The 17,139-nt window shown below is 37.8% G+C and overlaps 3 protein-coding genes across 3 annotated transcripts; 1 reads left to right on the forward strand and 2 right to left on the reverse strand.

Annotated features, from left to right (window-relative positions):
* Positions 1–479: 479 nt before the first annotated feature.
* Positions 480–4,645, forward strand: LOC117617356 (cytochrome P450 90A1). The gene is made up of 8 exons (XM_034346690.1): positions 480–1,430; positions 1,998–2,147; positions 2,223–2,468; positions 3,496–3,582; positions 3,786–3,864; positions 4,023–4,129; positions 4,229–4,362; positions 4,444–4,645. Exons 1-8 carry the CDS (start codon positions 912–914, stop codon positions 4,559–4,561), a joined length of 1,440 nt encoding a protein of 479 aa, XP_034202581.1. The 5' UTR covers positions 480–911; the 3' UTR covers positions 4,562–4,645.
* A 601-nt stretch (positions 4,646–5,246) lies between these two features.
* On the reverse strand, positions 5,247–12,425 carry LOC117617355 (nuclear pore complex protein NUP88). The gene is made up of 9 exons (XM_034346689.1): positions 11,842–12,425; positions 11,302–11,453; positions 10,639–10,761; positions 9,988–10,132; positions 9,560–9,621; positions 8,745–8,961; positions 7,031–7,954; positions 6,146–6,395; positions 5,247–5,891 (listed from the first exon to the last, which is right to left on the reverse strand). Exons 1-9 carry the CDS (start codon positions 12,127–12,129, stop codon positions 5,626–5,628), a joined length of 2,427 nt encoding a protein of 808 aa, XP_034202580.1. The 5' UTR covers positions 12,130–12,425; the 3' UTR covers positions 5,247–5,625.
* A 637-nt stretch (positions 12,426–13,062) lies between these two features.
* On the reverse strand, positions 13,063–15,442 carry LOC117617106. Its single transcript, XM_034346364.1, has 4 exons — positions 14,898–15,442; positions 14,472–14,746; positions 13,458–13,591; positions 13,063–13,361 (listed from the first exon to the last, which is right to left on the reverse strand). Exons 1-3 carry the CDS (start codon positions 15,175–15,177, stop codon positions 13,526–13,528), a joined length of 621 nt encoding a protein of 206 aa, XP_034202255.1. The 5' UTR covers positions 15,178–15,442; the 3' UTR covers positions 13,063–13,361; positions 13,458–13,525.
* Positions 15,443–17,139: the final 1,697 nt, after the last annotated feature.

Genomic DNA, 17,139 nt, shown 5'->3' on the forward strand with positions numbered 1-17,139 from the left:
CCTCATGGTTAGGATGGTCTAACGATTCCATATCTAAAAATATATTATTAATTATCGTAGGAAGAGGACTGTATGCAAATTATTAGAGAAGAAAAACTATATTCATGTATTGCCGTATTTAGAAATTGCGTATGTGACTAATAAGGAAATATAAATATTATAATAAAGTACACAATTTGAACATGTTTAATACTTGTTGAAAAAAAAGATGTTGACAAATGAGAGGTTTTTTTTAAAAAGTGAATTGTCCTGCCACTCACTCAGCATCCCAAGTGGCAAGTGGCAAGAGACAACCACCCAAGTTTTCATCCTAACCCACCATCTTTTTTACTAAAACTCCATCAAGTCTCCCAATCCAACGGCCCAAAGAGGCACACTTCAACTCACTCATACGAGCCATACCATACCACATGAAGCACACCAAAACCAGCTACTCTCTCTCTCTCTCTCTCTTCCCCCCCATATTTCCCCCAACAAAGTCTCATGACGCTTATCTTAGAGAGAGACGGAAAGAGAAAAAAAGCGTTTTATGAAAAAGAAAGAAAGAAAGAAAGAAGGGGAAGAAAAGAAAAAAAGAATTGTCAGATACGAAAATATCCGACATTAATTTTCTTTCCCAGCAAACCCCCCACCTCTCTTCCCTCCTTAGATTTATTAGCAGCAGATCCATCCATCCATATTCGATTATCGATACCCCCCCGTGTGCTTCCCCACCATCCCCCTCCATTAATATCACCATCACACCTCTCTCTCTCTCTCTCTCTCTCTCCATAACCCCCTCCTTCCCATTTCTATATATACCCACCACACCACCAATATATATACACTCAAATACATAGATATACATATAAACAAATATTCATATATATATACTTGGAGATATCTCTCTATCTAGCTAGTTAAAATTCACCATGGAGTTCCTTTTCTCATTTCTAGTGGCTATTTCTGTCCTTTCTAGCTTCATTTTTGTTTTCCTTAGGAACTCTCGATGCCGGAGGCTAAGGCTGCCTCCTGGAAATCTCGGGTTGCCACTTATAGGGGAGACTCTGCAGCTGATCTCAGCCTACAAGACTGAGAATCCCGAACCGTTCATCGACGAGAGGGTGAACCGGTTCGGGCCCATATTCACCACCCACGTGTTCGGCGAGCCGACGGTGTTCTCGTCCGACCCGGAGACGAACCGGTTCATCTTGCAGAACGAAGGGAAGCTGTTCGAGTGTAGCTACCCGAGCTCCATATCCAATCTTTTGGGGAAGCACTCGTTGCTGCTCATGAAAGGCAGCCTCCATAAGCGAATGCACTCTCTCACTATGAGCTTCGCCAACTCTTCGATTATAAGAGACCATCTGTTGGACGATATAGACCGGTTGATCCGGCTCAATATGGATTCCTGGACCGACCGGGTCTTTCTCATGGAGGAGGCCAAGAAGGTAGGGTACACCTTAAAACCTCTTTGGTAAAGTACCAATAGATAGTTGGTTGAACCAATTTACTTTTCTTGTTTGAAATTAAAAGAAAAGAGATTTGACAAAGTTTTTTTCCGTTTTTGTTTTTAAGAATATCTTCGCTGCTTTTTTTATTAATTAGTTGGCGTAAAACGATCTTGACTTACAGACGGTGTGTGTGAGAAAATCTCGTTTTAAATTCTAATGTTGGCAAAAATAAAAGAAAAATATATGGTGATATCTATCTTATAGGGTAAGTTTGTGTGTTGACGTCAAAGAGAAATGGAGGTGACTTGGATCCCATGGGTTTAGTTAGGCTTAGTGGGTGACATACATGCAGGGCACGTTACCACATTTAAAAGTATATACGGCTAGAAAAACAAAATCATTCTCTTTGAGTCATCATGTTCATGCTAGATGCTGCACATGTACATCTTCATCTATATTTATTATATAAAATATCTTATGATTCTGTCACTTTCGCCTCCATATGTTCTTTTAGAAATTGGGATTAAATTTAATGAATTTTTTTTATTAATAAATTATGTGCAGATAACTTTTGAGCTAGCAGTGAAGCAGCTAATGAGCTTTGATCCAGGTGAATGGACCGAGGGTTTACGGAAAGAGTACGTCCTACTAATTGAAGGCTTCTTCAGCGTTCCTTTGCCTCTCTTTTCCACCACCTACCGCAGGGCCATTAAAGTATTTTTCCTCCTCTTCTTTTTATTCATAATTATACTTACCCTTAATTAATTATTAATTATTATGATTCTGCAGGCTAGGACGAAGGTGGCAGAGGCATTGAGGTTGATAGTGAGGGAGAGGAGGGAAGAGAGTGAGGCAGGGGAGAGAAAAGAGGACATGTTGGGTGCTCTTTTGGGTGGAGACAACGCATTCTCCGACGAGGAGATCGTGGATTTCTTGCTTGCTTTGCTGGTCGCCGGCTACGAAACCACCTCAACAATCATGACACTTGCCGTCAAGTTCTTAACTGAGACACCACTGGCCCAGGCTCAACTCAAGGTGCCACTCTCCTGCCCACACTCCCCACCCTTTTCTTTCTCTCTCTTACCTTTTTTTTTCCCCCTCAGTGGGCCTATTAGTCTTACAAGCTTATCTTGGATTTCTAATTTGCGGAGAGGGAAATTCGAATTTAGGTATAAGACGGGCAAGACGGGCAGGGTCACTGTCTCTGACGCTAACTCACATATACGCCTCATTTTCATTATTAAATTCTTGAAGCGTTTCATGAATTTGGATCGATCGATGATTTTGATAAATTATGAATTCTCTTTTTATCAACGGCTGATAATTACTTACTTACGTTAGGCCTGAATATTTGTCAGAAATATCTGTTTTTGTACATGTTTGTTGATTAAAAAAATGTCATTTTTATTATCATAAAATATAGCTAATATAGTAACTCACTATAATTTTATATTAGAAAGACGAAATTGACCCTACGGAAATCAGGAAAGGTGGTCAAAAATAGGAGGGAGGAAAGTACAGAAGATAAAGTCAGAGAGTAGAGAGTAGAGAGTAGAGAGAGAGAGAGAGAGAGAGAGAGAGAGAACAACATTCGTATAAGACCAACGGACAAAATGATGGCCGGCCCTCCCTCCAAACTGCACGCTTGAACCTGTGTGGCGTCCTGTAAAAAATGTCAGGCTTCCATCAGATTTGGTCTTTTCGACCACATCACCTCTCTCTCTCTCTGTGTTTTTATCCTTGCTTCACGTGCAACGGGTGGGGGTATTTCGGTCATTTGAACATGCTTCCTACTTTATGTCTTTTGGACCCGAAGGTCCCAAAGCTGGGTCCTTGGGAATCGTGTAGTTCTGATTTCTAGGACCTTTAAAAAATCCGACGGTGCAAAGAGGGGTAGGTGATGTCAATGTATTCAGCACCCTTAGAGAGTGTACCCTCTTCGATTCCTAGGATTGTTTTTGTTGTTTGTGCTGCACACACGCGATGCTTCAAGCGTCACCGTTGGATTGTCTTTGACTCTGAATCAAATGGTAATGGTTTTTTTTTTAACTGTTCATTGCAGGAGGAACATGACCAAATTAGGGCAAAAAAGAAGTCGTCAAAGACTCTGGAATGGAGTGATTACAAGTCAATGCCATTCACTCAATGCGTAAGTATTGTTAATTTACAAGACAGTTATGTGTGTGTGAGTGAATGTCAAAGGTTGATGTACAACTATGAAACTTACTTGAATTAACAGTTACCAATCATCTATATACGCGTAGACACAGATGAATTGAATCCCATTCAATTAAGTTAAATAAATACAAATCTTAAAAAATTGATTCATTTTCATGTTTTGTTTGTGTTTAGGTTGTCAACGAGACATTGCGGGTTGCAAACATAATTAGCGGGGTGTTTAGGCGGGCAATGACAGACGTCCACATCAAAGGTAACAACTTCTTCCACACCACACAGCATCAATGAATTATCGTACTAGTTTAATGAATTTGTCAAGCTAATGTTTACCAACAACCACAAAACATGTACCCTACGACAATTAAATTCAACTCACAAAGTATTAATAATTGGTCGAAAATATCGAAACAGGCTATACAATTCCAAAAGGGTGGAAGGTTTTTGCATCATTTCGTGCTGTACATCTAGACCAAGATCATTTCAAGGACGCTCGCACTTTTAATCCGTGGAGGTGGCAGGTACTAGTTAATTTAATTCCCGTGTCTTCGTAATTATTATTATGTTTTCTTTAATTATTATAATTATTTTCTAATTGGTGATTAAAAATGAAAATACAGAACAATTCAGGAGCAAGCACAAGCCCAGCAAATGTGTTCACGCCATTTGGAGGAGGGCCTAGGCTTTGCCCTGGTTATGAGCTTGCTAGAGTAGAACTCTCAGTTTTCCTTCACCACTTAATCACCCGTTTCAGGTTTGCATTAATCTTAATTAATCTGATATTTATGCATAAATAAATAGAGCTTATGCTAATTGTTGATGTTAATTATGGCAGTTGGGTTCCTGCCGAGGACGATAAGTTGGTGTTCTTTCCAACCACAAGGACGCAGAAGAGGTACCCTATCAATGTGCAGCGCAGGAATTATGGGTCTGGGCCACCATGTAAACAGTAACTCAGACAGTAAATCTAGTGCAAGTGCTGTAATAACCTTTGATCTCCAGAGCAATAAGATGAAATTAATTAATTAATTAATTGGAAGATTAGTTTCATTAATTAATTAATTAATTTTGTTGGAAAAAGTTGAGCAGATTTTTGCAGATTTTGTAGGGTGTGCTTTTGACCATTGAAGGGGCTACTATCACTGTTTCCAAACACAGCATTTATTTATGCATGAAACTTGGCAAAAGCTTTTTTGATAAATAATAAAATATCCAATTTCCAACTCCGATTAGCCGCATAGCACGTTGGCCTTGGTCCTGAAATAAGTCCTCCACCGTTCTTTTTCATCCTCGAGCCCCTCAATATCCTCCTCCACCACCAAGACAGAAAAAACTGCTCCATCTTCTTCTATGTTTCTTTTGCTTGCTTCATCAGGAAGGCCCAGCTTTTGGCATTCATATTCAGCCCCAAACCCCAAAGTGTGTTTTTGTGTGGGCCCATATTCCGAAACATTGATCACAAACGGCGGGACCTACCTACCAATGCATAGAATTTTCAGCGCAGATCAATGCATGTTGCTGCTATCTAAAAAATTTGATCACTGCAAAACCCAAATGCCATGCCATTGAAATAAACAAGTTTGATGTTCCAAACAGAAATGAAGCCATGATTATTAAAATAGAAAGGAAAAAAAAAGATGCTGATAAAGCAGGTTATGAACATATTCAATAATGTTTGAAGATTGTTATCGTTTGGTAGATTAAACATATACCATCAGAAAGAAGTTCAAGGAATCAGAATTCAGTAAGAAACCATTGAGCAATAAGAAAATACAGTAAAACACATCCTAGAAAACTAAAGGGCTTCTGTACACTACAATCAGAGCATCTGCCACTACTAGCATACCAGCAAACCACAGTGGATGGTGGCCCTGGTCGAACATTTGACTGGCGATACCCTTCAAAATGCCACACCCTCTAATAGAGAGGCAGATAGAATGTGCCCTGCCACAGGTTCAAAACTTGCATCCATCCGAGTAACCATAATTCAATAACAGATTCAAACACAAAGTAGGTCTCAGGATCTGCTGCTTTCCCGACTTCTTAATGCAGATTCAACAAGCTTAACCTTTTTTGAATTCACACTATTGACCAGTGAAAGTTTCTCAAGTGAGGATTTCAGCTGGGAGACTTGAGATTCTTCCACAGGATCTTTCCTCCTTGATATCAGCCTTTGTTGGTTTGATGTATTGCCCTTTGGCGACTCTGCGTGCCTTCTCAACCTTGCAGTTAAAGCGTTCACGGAAGAATGTAATGCGTCCAACTCAACTCCGGAAAAGAGGTCTGCTTAGCAATAAAAATGTATGTCAAAAGTGAACAGGCAGTTCTGGCCATGCAAGATATGAAACCGCCATAACAAAAAAAATTAAAATAAACGTATAGACTGGTAACCTAAGCAGAAATGTATTATGATGATTTCGGGGACCACTAAAATAGGAAAAAATAATTACTGCCTATGAATTAGGGCATAACTACCAAGCTCATTCATATTGAAAAAGTTTTTATTAGTGCACTTTTTGTTGAAAAGAAATCATTACCAAGCTCAGACTTGAACTCTCGCTCAGCTCTGGACAATGGTTTTTTATGAGGCCCAGGCAATTTCCGCAAACGTTTCAACCGCTCCTCCAGAACATTGTGCAGCTGGATTGCACTGTCAATCCTGTTCTCCAATTTTGATTGTTTCTCCTCTATTTGCAAGAGCTTCTGTTGTGCATCACCTAAGCGAGCATGCTGGTCATTAATTATCTTCTTCAAGAGAGGTTCATGATGCTTCAGTTCAAAGTAAACCTAGAAAGAGGAAAAAGTCATAAATTCAGTAAAATATCAACTACTAAATCCAGGAAACATAAGAATATTGCCCAATCATCTTCTTTCTAAATCATTTACAAGGTAAAATAAATTTAACCTCTCAAAAAGCTTATAGATTATCTGGCCTGGTTGAGAAACAATTTGTTGACACTGGTGGTGCTGGATGACCTCTTAGACACTTTAGATATGGTACCTCACATGCATCAACAACAATTAGCAATGCAGTAGCAGCTATTGTGCTCACTTAAATTGTCGCTCATTCGCTATATGTGGGGGTTTTTTTTTCAATAAAGGGACAAACTAGCTGAAACTCATATAGTTTTGCTAATCATTTATATAATGTAGTTTTTTCTTCTTTGAAGAGAACTTGTGTATCATAAGTTATTTGGCAATTACAACCAGCAAATGTTTTGCATGTGAGCAAGCTATGGCTGAAAGCTTCCCTTTCCTAAAGGCAGAAAACTGTCCACGGCTCCATACACTTGTAAACAACTTGTGAAATGCAGAAAAATTATCTAAAAATATAAATAACAAATAAACCATTTTCACAAGAAGAAAGTAGGTTTGACACAAGTAAACAAGGTTTGTATGTGAATCACTTGGCATATTCTTACCTTATGTGCATACTCCACATAATTTTCATGAAAAAGCTTGAAGTAATCATGAAGCATTGATCGACCTTCAATAGAATCAGCAGAAACAGAACGCACATTTGGTGAGGTCTGAGGAACAAGAACCACCTTAGGTCCAACAAGGAGCTCTTTGCTCATCATATCTGGCATATCTTTCTCTTTTGGTTCTTCCAGGTGAAGAGATTTGCCCTCCATATCAACTTGAAGAGGAAGCAACAGGTTCCAAGTCTTCATCTCCAGCACGATACATTCTCGAGAACCAGTGACTCCCACAATCCATGAACACCCGAATGAATCTGATAGTGACACAAAACCAGAAAGTGGAGCTTGCGAAGAGATTTCTCCCTGGCATGTGCTTAGAACAGGATGCACAGAAGGAGTTCTCATGGTCTCATTCTTGCCACTGATCTGATTTGTAAACGGGAGATAATGCAACACTATTGAATCTATCCCTCCATCATGAAGGGTGAATATTCTTTCCGGCATGAGGGGATCAATAAACATCATAATAAGAGAACCACCTTTTGTTTTCCTAGGCAGAGCCAGATCCACAATAGCCAGTCTCAACAGAGGGGGAGGGTGCCCCAACCAAAGAGTGCTATCAAGAGGTTGATTAAGCTTCACAGGTGAAACCTTACCTGGGGTTGGCTCACAAATCATTGCCAGACCCCGTATATGATCGTTGGAATCAACACGAAGGCGAGGTGGGCTGCCGACATTCCACACCGGTTGGATTTCATCAGCCAGAGCATCTATTTGCAATTGCCCACCACTCCAGGCAGTCACCAGAATCGAGTCTTTGACGACTAAATTATAAAGAAAACTGACTGCTCCACCTTCACATTCTGCACCCCGAAAGGTTGAACCTTCTTCATCCTCATCACGACACACTTTCCTCAGGGGTCCCTAGGAAATTATAATTTAGGTCATATTGTGGACTTCTACAGATTGAAATAAACACAACACAATCTTTGAGAAACAAATTGCCAACATAAAACACCCTACACTGCGATAGAGTTGGCCTACAATCATTATTTCAGATATACTTGAAGAGGTTTAAACAGATAAAGGGCCGCAACTTGTAATGCTTGGCCAACTGAAATCTAACAAATTAATGATACTCCTCAAATTAGGAAAAATATCAAGTAAAATAAAATTCTCAAAAAATTGTAGCTAGTACTGCCACAGAGCTATTTCAAGCTTAAACCACTAATAAACAATCCAAATAATTTTTCTAATTATCATTAAGCTTAAACCTAGGTAGTAAATGATTAAAGTTCATTTTGAATCTATATATTATACTAAGTGGGCAAATTGATTATACAAATTTTGTAGCCGAATAGATTTATTATTCAATACAACCAAACATATATGCAGGAAAATCTTCTAACAAGAGGAAGAACATGTAAATTAGTAGCCACATTTCACTTCATTGTCTATTAAAAAAACCTTTCAAAACTATAATATGATCAAACAATAAACAATCACGGTACCTCATTTTGTATGAGTATGAGTATAATTAAAAGTTTCACATCACTTTCCAATGTTTAGATCGTGCACAATTTGTAGATGTCCAACGCATAATGCTAATTATAATGTCATGCCCTGTTTGACATTGCTGATTTGGGCACTACTCAGGAGCATCCATATAGCACAAGCAACTACCACATGCCTATAGGTAAGAGAATAAAGGTACCTGCAGTGAGAGTGATGCATCAAATAAAGCATAAGGATGAGCTCTTAACACATATAGATCTGATCCTTCTGTTTCTTGGTCTGCAATTGCTGGAAATGTTGCTTCCAACCAAGAAATAGCTAGATTTGAATTACTAACAGCCACTGAGTTGGCTGACTTCAGGCCAAATGTCTGAGCATCATTATAGATCTCTACTATGGATTCCCACTTGTAAGCACTGCTACAAAATAAGAAAAACTAATTACACTCAACACCCAATACAAGGATCAGTTAGGATATAACAGGCAACCTGGTATGAAAATTTCCAAGAAAACATCAAGATGCTTATCAATGGTAAAAACAAAGGGGCAGAGATGCAAGGTGAAGAGACTATCTGTCAAATGGTTTCGATCAATCTATAATACTAGACCATCTTCAATTTTAATCTATCACAGATGTCTAATACCGGACAAAGAAATGACCAGAACTTCACAGCCTTATACATGACAAAGAAATACATATTTAGATGGAGGAAAATTACGTCACATAATTCCAAAGAAAATACAATATTAGGACAACTTAAGTCTTCGCTATAAACTAATTTTTCTAAAAATGCTCCTAACGGGACTACAATTGAGGCATATAGCTTTATAGTTCATAATGGCATGTGTCCCACCAAATGATACTTGAAACCATACTGCCCTCATGGTTCTTGTGCTTTTAAACACATTAAATATACCTTGGTCCCTACCTGCAGTTCCCCGTATGAAGAAAACTATAAGCCTTAAACATTTCAAAATGTAATACAAAAGGACAGGACATGAAGAATAAATTACCTTCCAAATGGTATAATAGGACACAGGATGTAAACTGAACCATCGTTGAACAAAATGAAAACCTGTACAATAGCATACGAATGTGAATCAAGTAATTTACATGATAAAACAGTTAAGAGGGTGAAAATGAAAAACTCAATTTGCCTAATAAGAATGAGCATAGCAATATAATAGATGAACAGTTAAAAACAAGTGTTATTATAAAACAAAGATAAGCCATGGGCAATCCTAATATATAAAGTCAAGCAAGATATTACCATAGAGTCAGAACAATCTATCTCAAGGAAAAATCAGATTACAGATGGATACATAAAATGACGCTTACAAGAAACACATGATCAATAGCATTGCAATCTATTGCATCAGTGATTGAACAAAACCCACATGCATACAAGATCTTATCAAGGTCATATCTTCTATGAACTTACACTAAACGAGTCCCAGAGGTGATCACTCCCAAATGAGAAGTCCACCGGGCAAATTGATGTTGCATTCCTGGATCTACCTGGTTGCGCAGGCTGTAGATAATATTCTTGCTCTGGTTGAATAAGATCTGAAGACAAATCAAATATTCTACAAAAAAGTGAAGGTAAATAAAAATAAACAGAAGGACACCAGTTGTTTAAAACAGAATAATTAAATTAAATTCAGAGTTACATTTGCCGAACTCCGACATGGGTTTTTTATTTGGTCTGACATGATTAAGAAGCCATATTTACAAGCTAATAGAACTTTAGGAAGTAAATATGATCAAACCATGTTTCCTACATGTATTACAAAATCACATGCTAGGATGTCTCTATAAGATAAACCTAACCAATTGAAACTTAAAAAATTTGCCTAGAAAGAATAAAATGAAACAAATCAGACCTATTCTTTTCCAACCAAACCATGCCAAGCTTTTCCTGTGATCACTGCATTATATTGAAACCCTTCACATGATCTACAATGTTTGAACCCATTGATCAATTTAAGAAGTTTTTATCCTTTGCTTGTATGATAATTTTCCATGTCTACTCGTTTCTATGGTTACAACACAAACTATCCTGATGATGTATGAATGGAAAAGGATTTCATACCTGAAAACTGAATCAGAGGAAAGAATTCCCAGATGGGTGTCACTGTTAGTGTGCCATGAAACTTGCAGAATACGTATGATATTGCTTCCACTTAAGTAGATTTGTGAACCAACAGTCACAGTCCTGTAAGGTTTTATTTATTTAAAAAAAAGATGCATTAAGAACTCTTATTTCGGAACATTAAATCTTTTAATTTGCGACACAATCTCCAATAAAGAAAGAAAGTATATTACATCCATGCGTGCATTTTCAACAAGGGAATACAAGCTTACTACATGAATTTCCAGGGCAAGTATTTGAATAATAAGCACAAACTTATCATCGAAATCTAAAATAAAAAATCAGATTGAGAAGTTTGCGAGGGGAAGAACAAAATAAATCTTAGTGTTGCGAGAGAACGCACAGAAGAGGGGCCCCATACATTGCGCCTTACTATAAACCCTTTTTTTTTCAAATAATATATGCCTTATGCCAGACTTTAAATGTAGGAATTACAAAAGGAGTTAATACATAAAAACAAGCGAGACGAACATGTCATAATAAGATCCAAACCACCATCATTTGGAGTCATTCCTCACTCAAGTTGCTTTCTAAGACACCCTAACACAACATGTTTAAAATGAAAGTGAAAAATCATAAGGTATTGCCATTTTCCCATCATACCTGCAAATCGTTGCATTGTCTTTGTTGGAAGTGCGCCCATAAAGATACATAACGCATAGACCACCTGAACCAGAAAGAAGCAACGCTGATCCATTCCTATTGATCGAGATTTTTTGAACCGCAAAGTCAGGATTTACATCTGCTTGCAGCACCTATTGAATTACCGGCATTATCAACCATGCACTTAAAAACTAAATGGCACGCACATTAATTTTAGTACCCGTTACTTCTGATATCCCAGAATCTTCAACTAACAATGTGTAATCTTACAAGTTACAATCCTCTTTAAACAATATCTTTTCAACTAGATAAGTATAACTGAAAATTTTGGTCCACTTCTGAGATTTTCATATCAATTTTACACTGAATAATTTTCAACAAAAATACTAATTTCAACTTCAACAATCATTTTCCATTATCATCTATGCCAAGCCAGGTAACTAACTGTTCTAAGCTCAGTTAAGTGCAATTACTTTCTTATCCTTCAATCTTTAAACAAACAAATTTTATAAAAAAAGAAATGAAGGAAAGTGTGGAAACCTTAGAAGGCGAAGCAGCGAGGACGGAAGTCGGGTCGGGCTCGCCGAGGCGAATGGAGATCCGGTGAAGGCAGAGCTTATCGGAGTCCCAGAAGTAAAGCCGGGACGCTCCGTCCCAGGCCAAGAGGTTTCTGAGCGGTCGAGCTGCGGTCGGGTCGCGGACCGGGCCGGTGGTGGAGGAGAAGACCGGGTGGTTCTGCAACGGGACCCACTCCACTTCATCTCTTTTGGGTGTCGGGGACCGCCCCGGGTCCGCTTCCGCTTCCTGGAGGTCGACGCTGAACCTCATTCTATCAGAGTCTTTCTCTTTCGAGCTCTGGAGTTGCGGAGGCTCTTCTTCTTTTTACACCCCTTCCCTTTCAGAAAATGCGAGAGTGGAGGACGACGTCGTTTCGTTGCTTTTGAGTTTTATGTTTTTCTTTAATTGGCTTTTGGTTTTTGTTTGTCCCGAAGGTCTTGTTTTTCAAATTGGACCATGCGATGCGATTGATTTTGCGCGTGGAGGGAAATATAGAAGCGCTTTGCGTTTTAACAACGCACCCACCACAAGAGCCGCGAGCGACACAAACGTGGTATTTAGAAATGTTTTCTATGCAGAACAAACGACACAAACATAATACATGCCGATTCAGCATTCGTTTTTGCTTTCTATTATTGCCAAAAAGGGTTTTGGTTGATGTCATGGGCTTATCACAGTTTTATGGACATGATGAACGGTGGTTGCTGTTTTATACCCGCGTATAAAATAGATATTTTGACAAATGCAATAGGTCTAAGAACGTTTATTTATGCACTCAAAGTCTTATGTTTGATTCTTTCTCCTAATATTATTTGTATATAAATACAAATATATATTTATATATATCTAATGACAACTTCACGCATTAATGATGACTTTCCATAACAAAGTTGGATTCCGATTATAAATTACTCATGTGTTTACTCTACATAAAGGAATAGAAATGCAAGTGGAGTCCACACAATAAGAATATTGAAATCTTTAGACCATCCTCCTTGTAATTTTATTTCTTGTTTAAAAAAATTGTGTCAACCAAGCAAGCATGAAACACATTGAAAAACGAAAAGAAAATATGTGTCAAATTTACGGTGGTCTAACTTTGTTAGGGGAATTGAATTCGAGGATTGCGAAATTCATGTGTGTGGATCCCCCGCAATTCCACCCCGCATGTAATGACCAAATATGCTAATTTGATGCAATGTATAGGAGCAGTGAGCACATCCGATTTCATTGGTTTCAAGCAAAAGTTCACAAAAGCTTAACCTTTGGCTAGTTGCTTAAGGTATTACACCTTTTCCATACAAATTTCAACTGTACAATTGATGAATACAGAGAAGAAGAAAAAAAGACCGTATTTGCCGCAATGGTAGCCTCTATCTATACTCTCTATAATGAATGATATATACACAACCACCAGTTTACAACATGTAGTATGTGGCATACGGCATGTCGTTTTAAGGGGCTGAAGCTATGCCTTGCACTACTGATTCGTCTTAATAAATCTGCACCCAAAAAAAGAAAAAACCAAATTGATGAGCAATGAGCACAAATTACAGAAATGGAAATTAATCTGTTTCAGGAGCCTTAATAAAAATTACCTGTAAATAAATGACCCTTAAGACTCTGGTAGGCCAAAATTTGCTTCATGTCGTTCAAGTATGATTGTTCACTTCACTCTTTCTTCTTGAAGGAGCTTCTGATATCTAGGGAACCCATTTTTACAAGCTGAAACCTGCACACACATGACATTGTTGACATCAGCATTTGACAAATCATCAACTGTTTGCAGTTTCATTTTGTATAAATATGGGGCTTGTCCAAAAAGCAAGGTTTGAATGCACATGAAGGTGGGAAGATTCTCAATCTCATGGCAGAAAGCTGTTTATTCTGATATGACAAAATATGTGGCAGAGTTGCTGCAAATGAATGGCATGTGGTCAACAAACTCAAATATAAAAAGCAAGCTGCCCATCTCTGAAAACGGCCACCCATCACGGATTCCTCGAATATAGAACGTAGTGACATATTTTGACAAAGAGAAGTAAACAAAATAAAAAGAAAAAATTGTGTTTTCACAAAAATCCATGAGGTTTCGGTTTTGATGAAGCGAAATGCAGAAAAATAAACCGATTCTAAATGATGTAGAGTCTCGAAATCCATATATATATATATAAAATAAAATCAAACATGGAAAATGCAAGGATTATAGACAAAAAGCAGCATTCTGGTAACAAAGAAGCATCCTAAACGTTTTCAATGTTAAGAAGAAGAAAAAAATATAAAAATGTTGACCTTCCAGAAGATTATAAATTTATCATTCAACCCTTTCGTGGTCAGCAATTAAAGAATGAAACTTCTTAGTAAAATTTCTGTGGTGGTAGTGGTTGAACCTCAAACATCTTAATTTACTAAAAAGGTATGATTTGTGATGTAATATAATTTTGCGAGTGATTCTACTAATTTTTTTTCCTTTGTTGCAAGATTAAAAACAACTAGGTGGGAACATAAATTTGCCCCTTGAGTTAAGTATTTCGATATCTTCCAATTAAAGTGAAAAAACCAAATTCCAAACTGATACGATTTCATATGAGAAAAGGAGAGCAAAGACTTACAGCTTCAATATCAATTTTGTAAACCCAAAGCTTCCTTCTTTCTCTGCAACTTGTTCTATATGCCACAAAAATATGCCCAACAGCCAAAACCAGTGAGCAGATGAACAAAGCTACTTCGGTTGCTCTTACATACTCTGCTCTTTCCACACCAGAAGCACCAAACACATAAGAAGCCTTCAATGAAACAAACACCAGAGATAGCAGAGAACACATGGTTGTGATCCCCAAATATGGTCCATGTGAAAGCCTTGGCCCGTCACAGAAGCTGTAAACGCCTGCAGACCCAATTCAATTCATTCTATTAGAATCTGATTAGTTGAACTAAATAAGACTTAGTTGGTCCAAAGACATAAACTTTACATATGAACAGGTTTTGTGCACAGAAATTGGAAGGAAAACAAGTGCTGCCAAGCTATGAACACTTACAGAATATGACAGCTGATCTTATAATGGAGATGAGCGGAATATCAACAAGAGAGTACCGAAAGTCGTAGTTAGTGAAATGGGAAGAGAGAGCTTCCAAAGAGATCAAAGAAGAAGAAGAAGAGGCGGATAGAATAGCCGAAGGGAGAAGAGTATCAGCAATAACAAGAAGAAGCGGAGCCGAAAACAGAAGCAGAGAAATCAACATGGTGATTAAAAAAAACAGTGTCTTTACACCCCTCAACACCCTTTTCGATTTCTCTTCTTTTGATGAAAACCCCATGTCTTGATTTTCAATTTCGCTTTCTGGGTATGATGAATTTGGAGGCTATTGGCCCTCTGTGTGCATATACAGGGTTAAAGAAGAAGGGGAAACAGGGAAGCTAATTAAAAGGGGTAGGAAGGAGAAGAAGAAAATTAAGCAATAAGAGCTTTGGATTTGGACTTTGGAAGGTGCAGGCCTGAGGTGTAAAGTTTTGACTGGACTTGGCTTCCTGAAGAAGTGATGACGAAGAGACTCTTGGAAGTTTATACGCGCAAGTTTCCGGTCAAATAGAGGAGTCGCCCTCTCTCTCATTTTTTCATCACAAAGTTAACGGCAATACCTAAATGCTTTGTAACGACAATCAACGACATCTTTTTAATCCTTATTCAGTAAGGAATGATCATATGTGCTCGCGTGCATGTTTTGCCACGGTCAGTCTTCCACATATGGATGAGCGAATTCTGATCGTGGATGCATTGCAAATGTTCGACCTGTGTTTACGTGTGTGCATGTATACAATAATTTTATCATAATTAATCTCTGATGTATTATGAGCTTTACATATATATCAACGATTAAGAATCCTCAATGCTCGCATGCGTTACTAATCCTAACATAACTATATACTTAAGTGTGTTGACAAATGTCTCTTGTTGGGTCATTGTCCATAAGGATTTAGGGTGTACAAAGTACATGAATCTTATCTAATGGGCTAGCCAGTGCCACTAACCCACATTGTATATTACCTTTTTTATTTTGCAAACAATTGTGTTCACTACACTATGCCCTTGAAATTTTAAAGAACTCCAAATCAATGAACCGGGTATGGTGGAACCGACCGATTCAAAGGCATGTGACCACATGCAAAGGTTTGTCTTTGCGAATCAATTTCGTGGGGGAGGGAGTTTAAAAATATTTGGTTTGTGTATATTTGGGGGCTAAATTCTTTACAATTGTATATTTATTTTCTAACGTTGTGGTTAGAATATTTGGTAGTTGGGTCATGCTGATAATAAACCAATCCCATCTTTAACCCCCCAAAAAAAAATATATATATATATATATAATAAATCAATCTAATTAATCTCTCCTGCAAAAGTTAGGCAAATTGAGCAATAAAATATGCAATGTCACGTTGGCATTAGGAACTTCGGTAAATAAATTCAAAAAAACCCTAATATCCATTGCCAACAATCATGCACCTAATCTAGCTATATGCAGATGCAGTCAGTACTATTTGAGTGCCTCTGCGGTGGCGTGGTTGGTGATGACTTATGAGATTCCTCAGCCAACGGCTAGTAAAGTATATTCTGTAAATAATGGCCTGCAATTTGGAGAAGCCACCGAGATGAACCGAATTTTTGTCCTCCAGCTGTTTGTAAATAAGGCCAACTTGCTTCAGCTGCCCAGCAGCTTTGCGTTATGAATGAAACACATGCCAGCTTCGAGCTTTGTTTGCTTTTTTGTTTTTTAAGATTATAAAGATTTGTTTATCAACGGTGTCTTGCCTAATATTTGAGAGCAACCCAACACCAATAGCAACGTGTGCTTTTTTTGAAATTTGATTTTATATTGGGACCCTGGTGGTAAGTGAGGTGAGTGGCTATATTTAGGTAGGTCAGTTTGTTGACTGGTATTTTACCACATGCAGAAACAGTGTTCTTTGTTCTCTGAATCTTGACATTTGTTTTGGGAATTGAAGTTGAAATTTGAAGTTTCAGTCAGTCTAATCAGCATATGGCACAACAGTGATTTGCAACTAACTATATTCTGCACCAAAATGTAATGAAAAGCACTAAAACAAAAACAAATCTTAATTTGTAATGTGGCACAAAACACAAACAAGCTAGTGTTAATTGCAACCTAACCTTAAATTAATTTGGAGTACGAGTTTAGACATTGTTAAAATTAGTGAGAGTAAAACTTATTATATTATCATACTGTGAATAAGAAATTCAGAGTAAATATATATGTGAACGA

Source organism: Prunus dulcis, chromosome 2, assembly GCF_902201215.1.
Source record: "Prunus dulcis chromosome 2, ALMONDv2, whole genome shotgun sequence".
NCBI classification, from domain to species: domain Eukaryota; kingdom Viridiplantae; phylum Streptophyta; class Magnoliopsida; order Rosales; family Rosaceae; genus Prunus; species Prunus dulcis.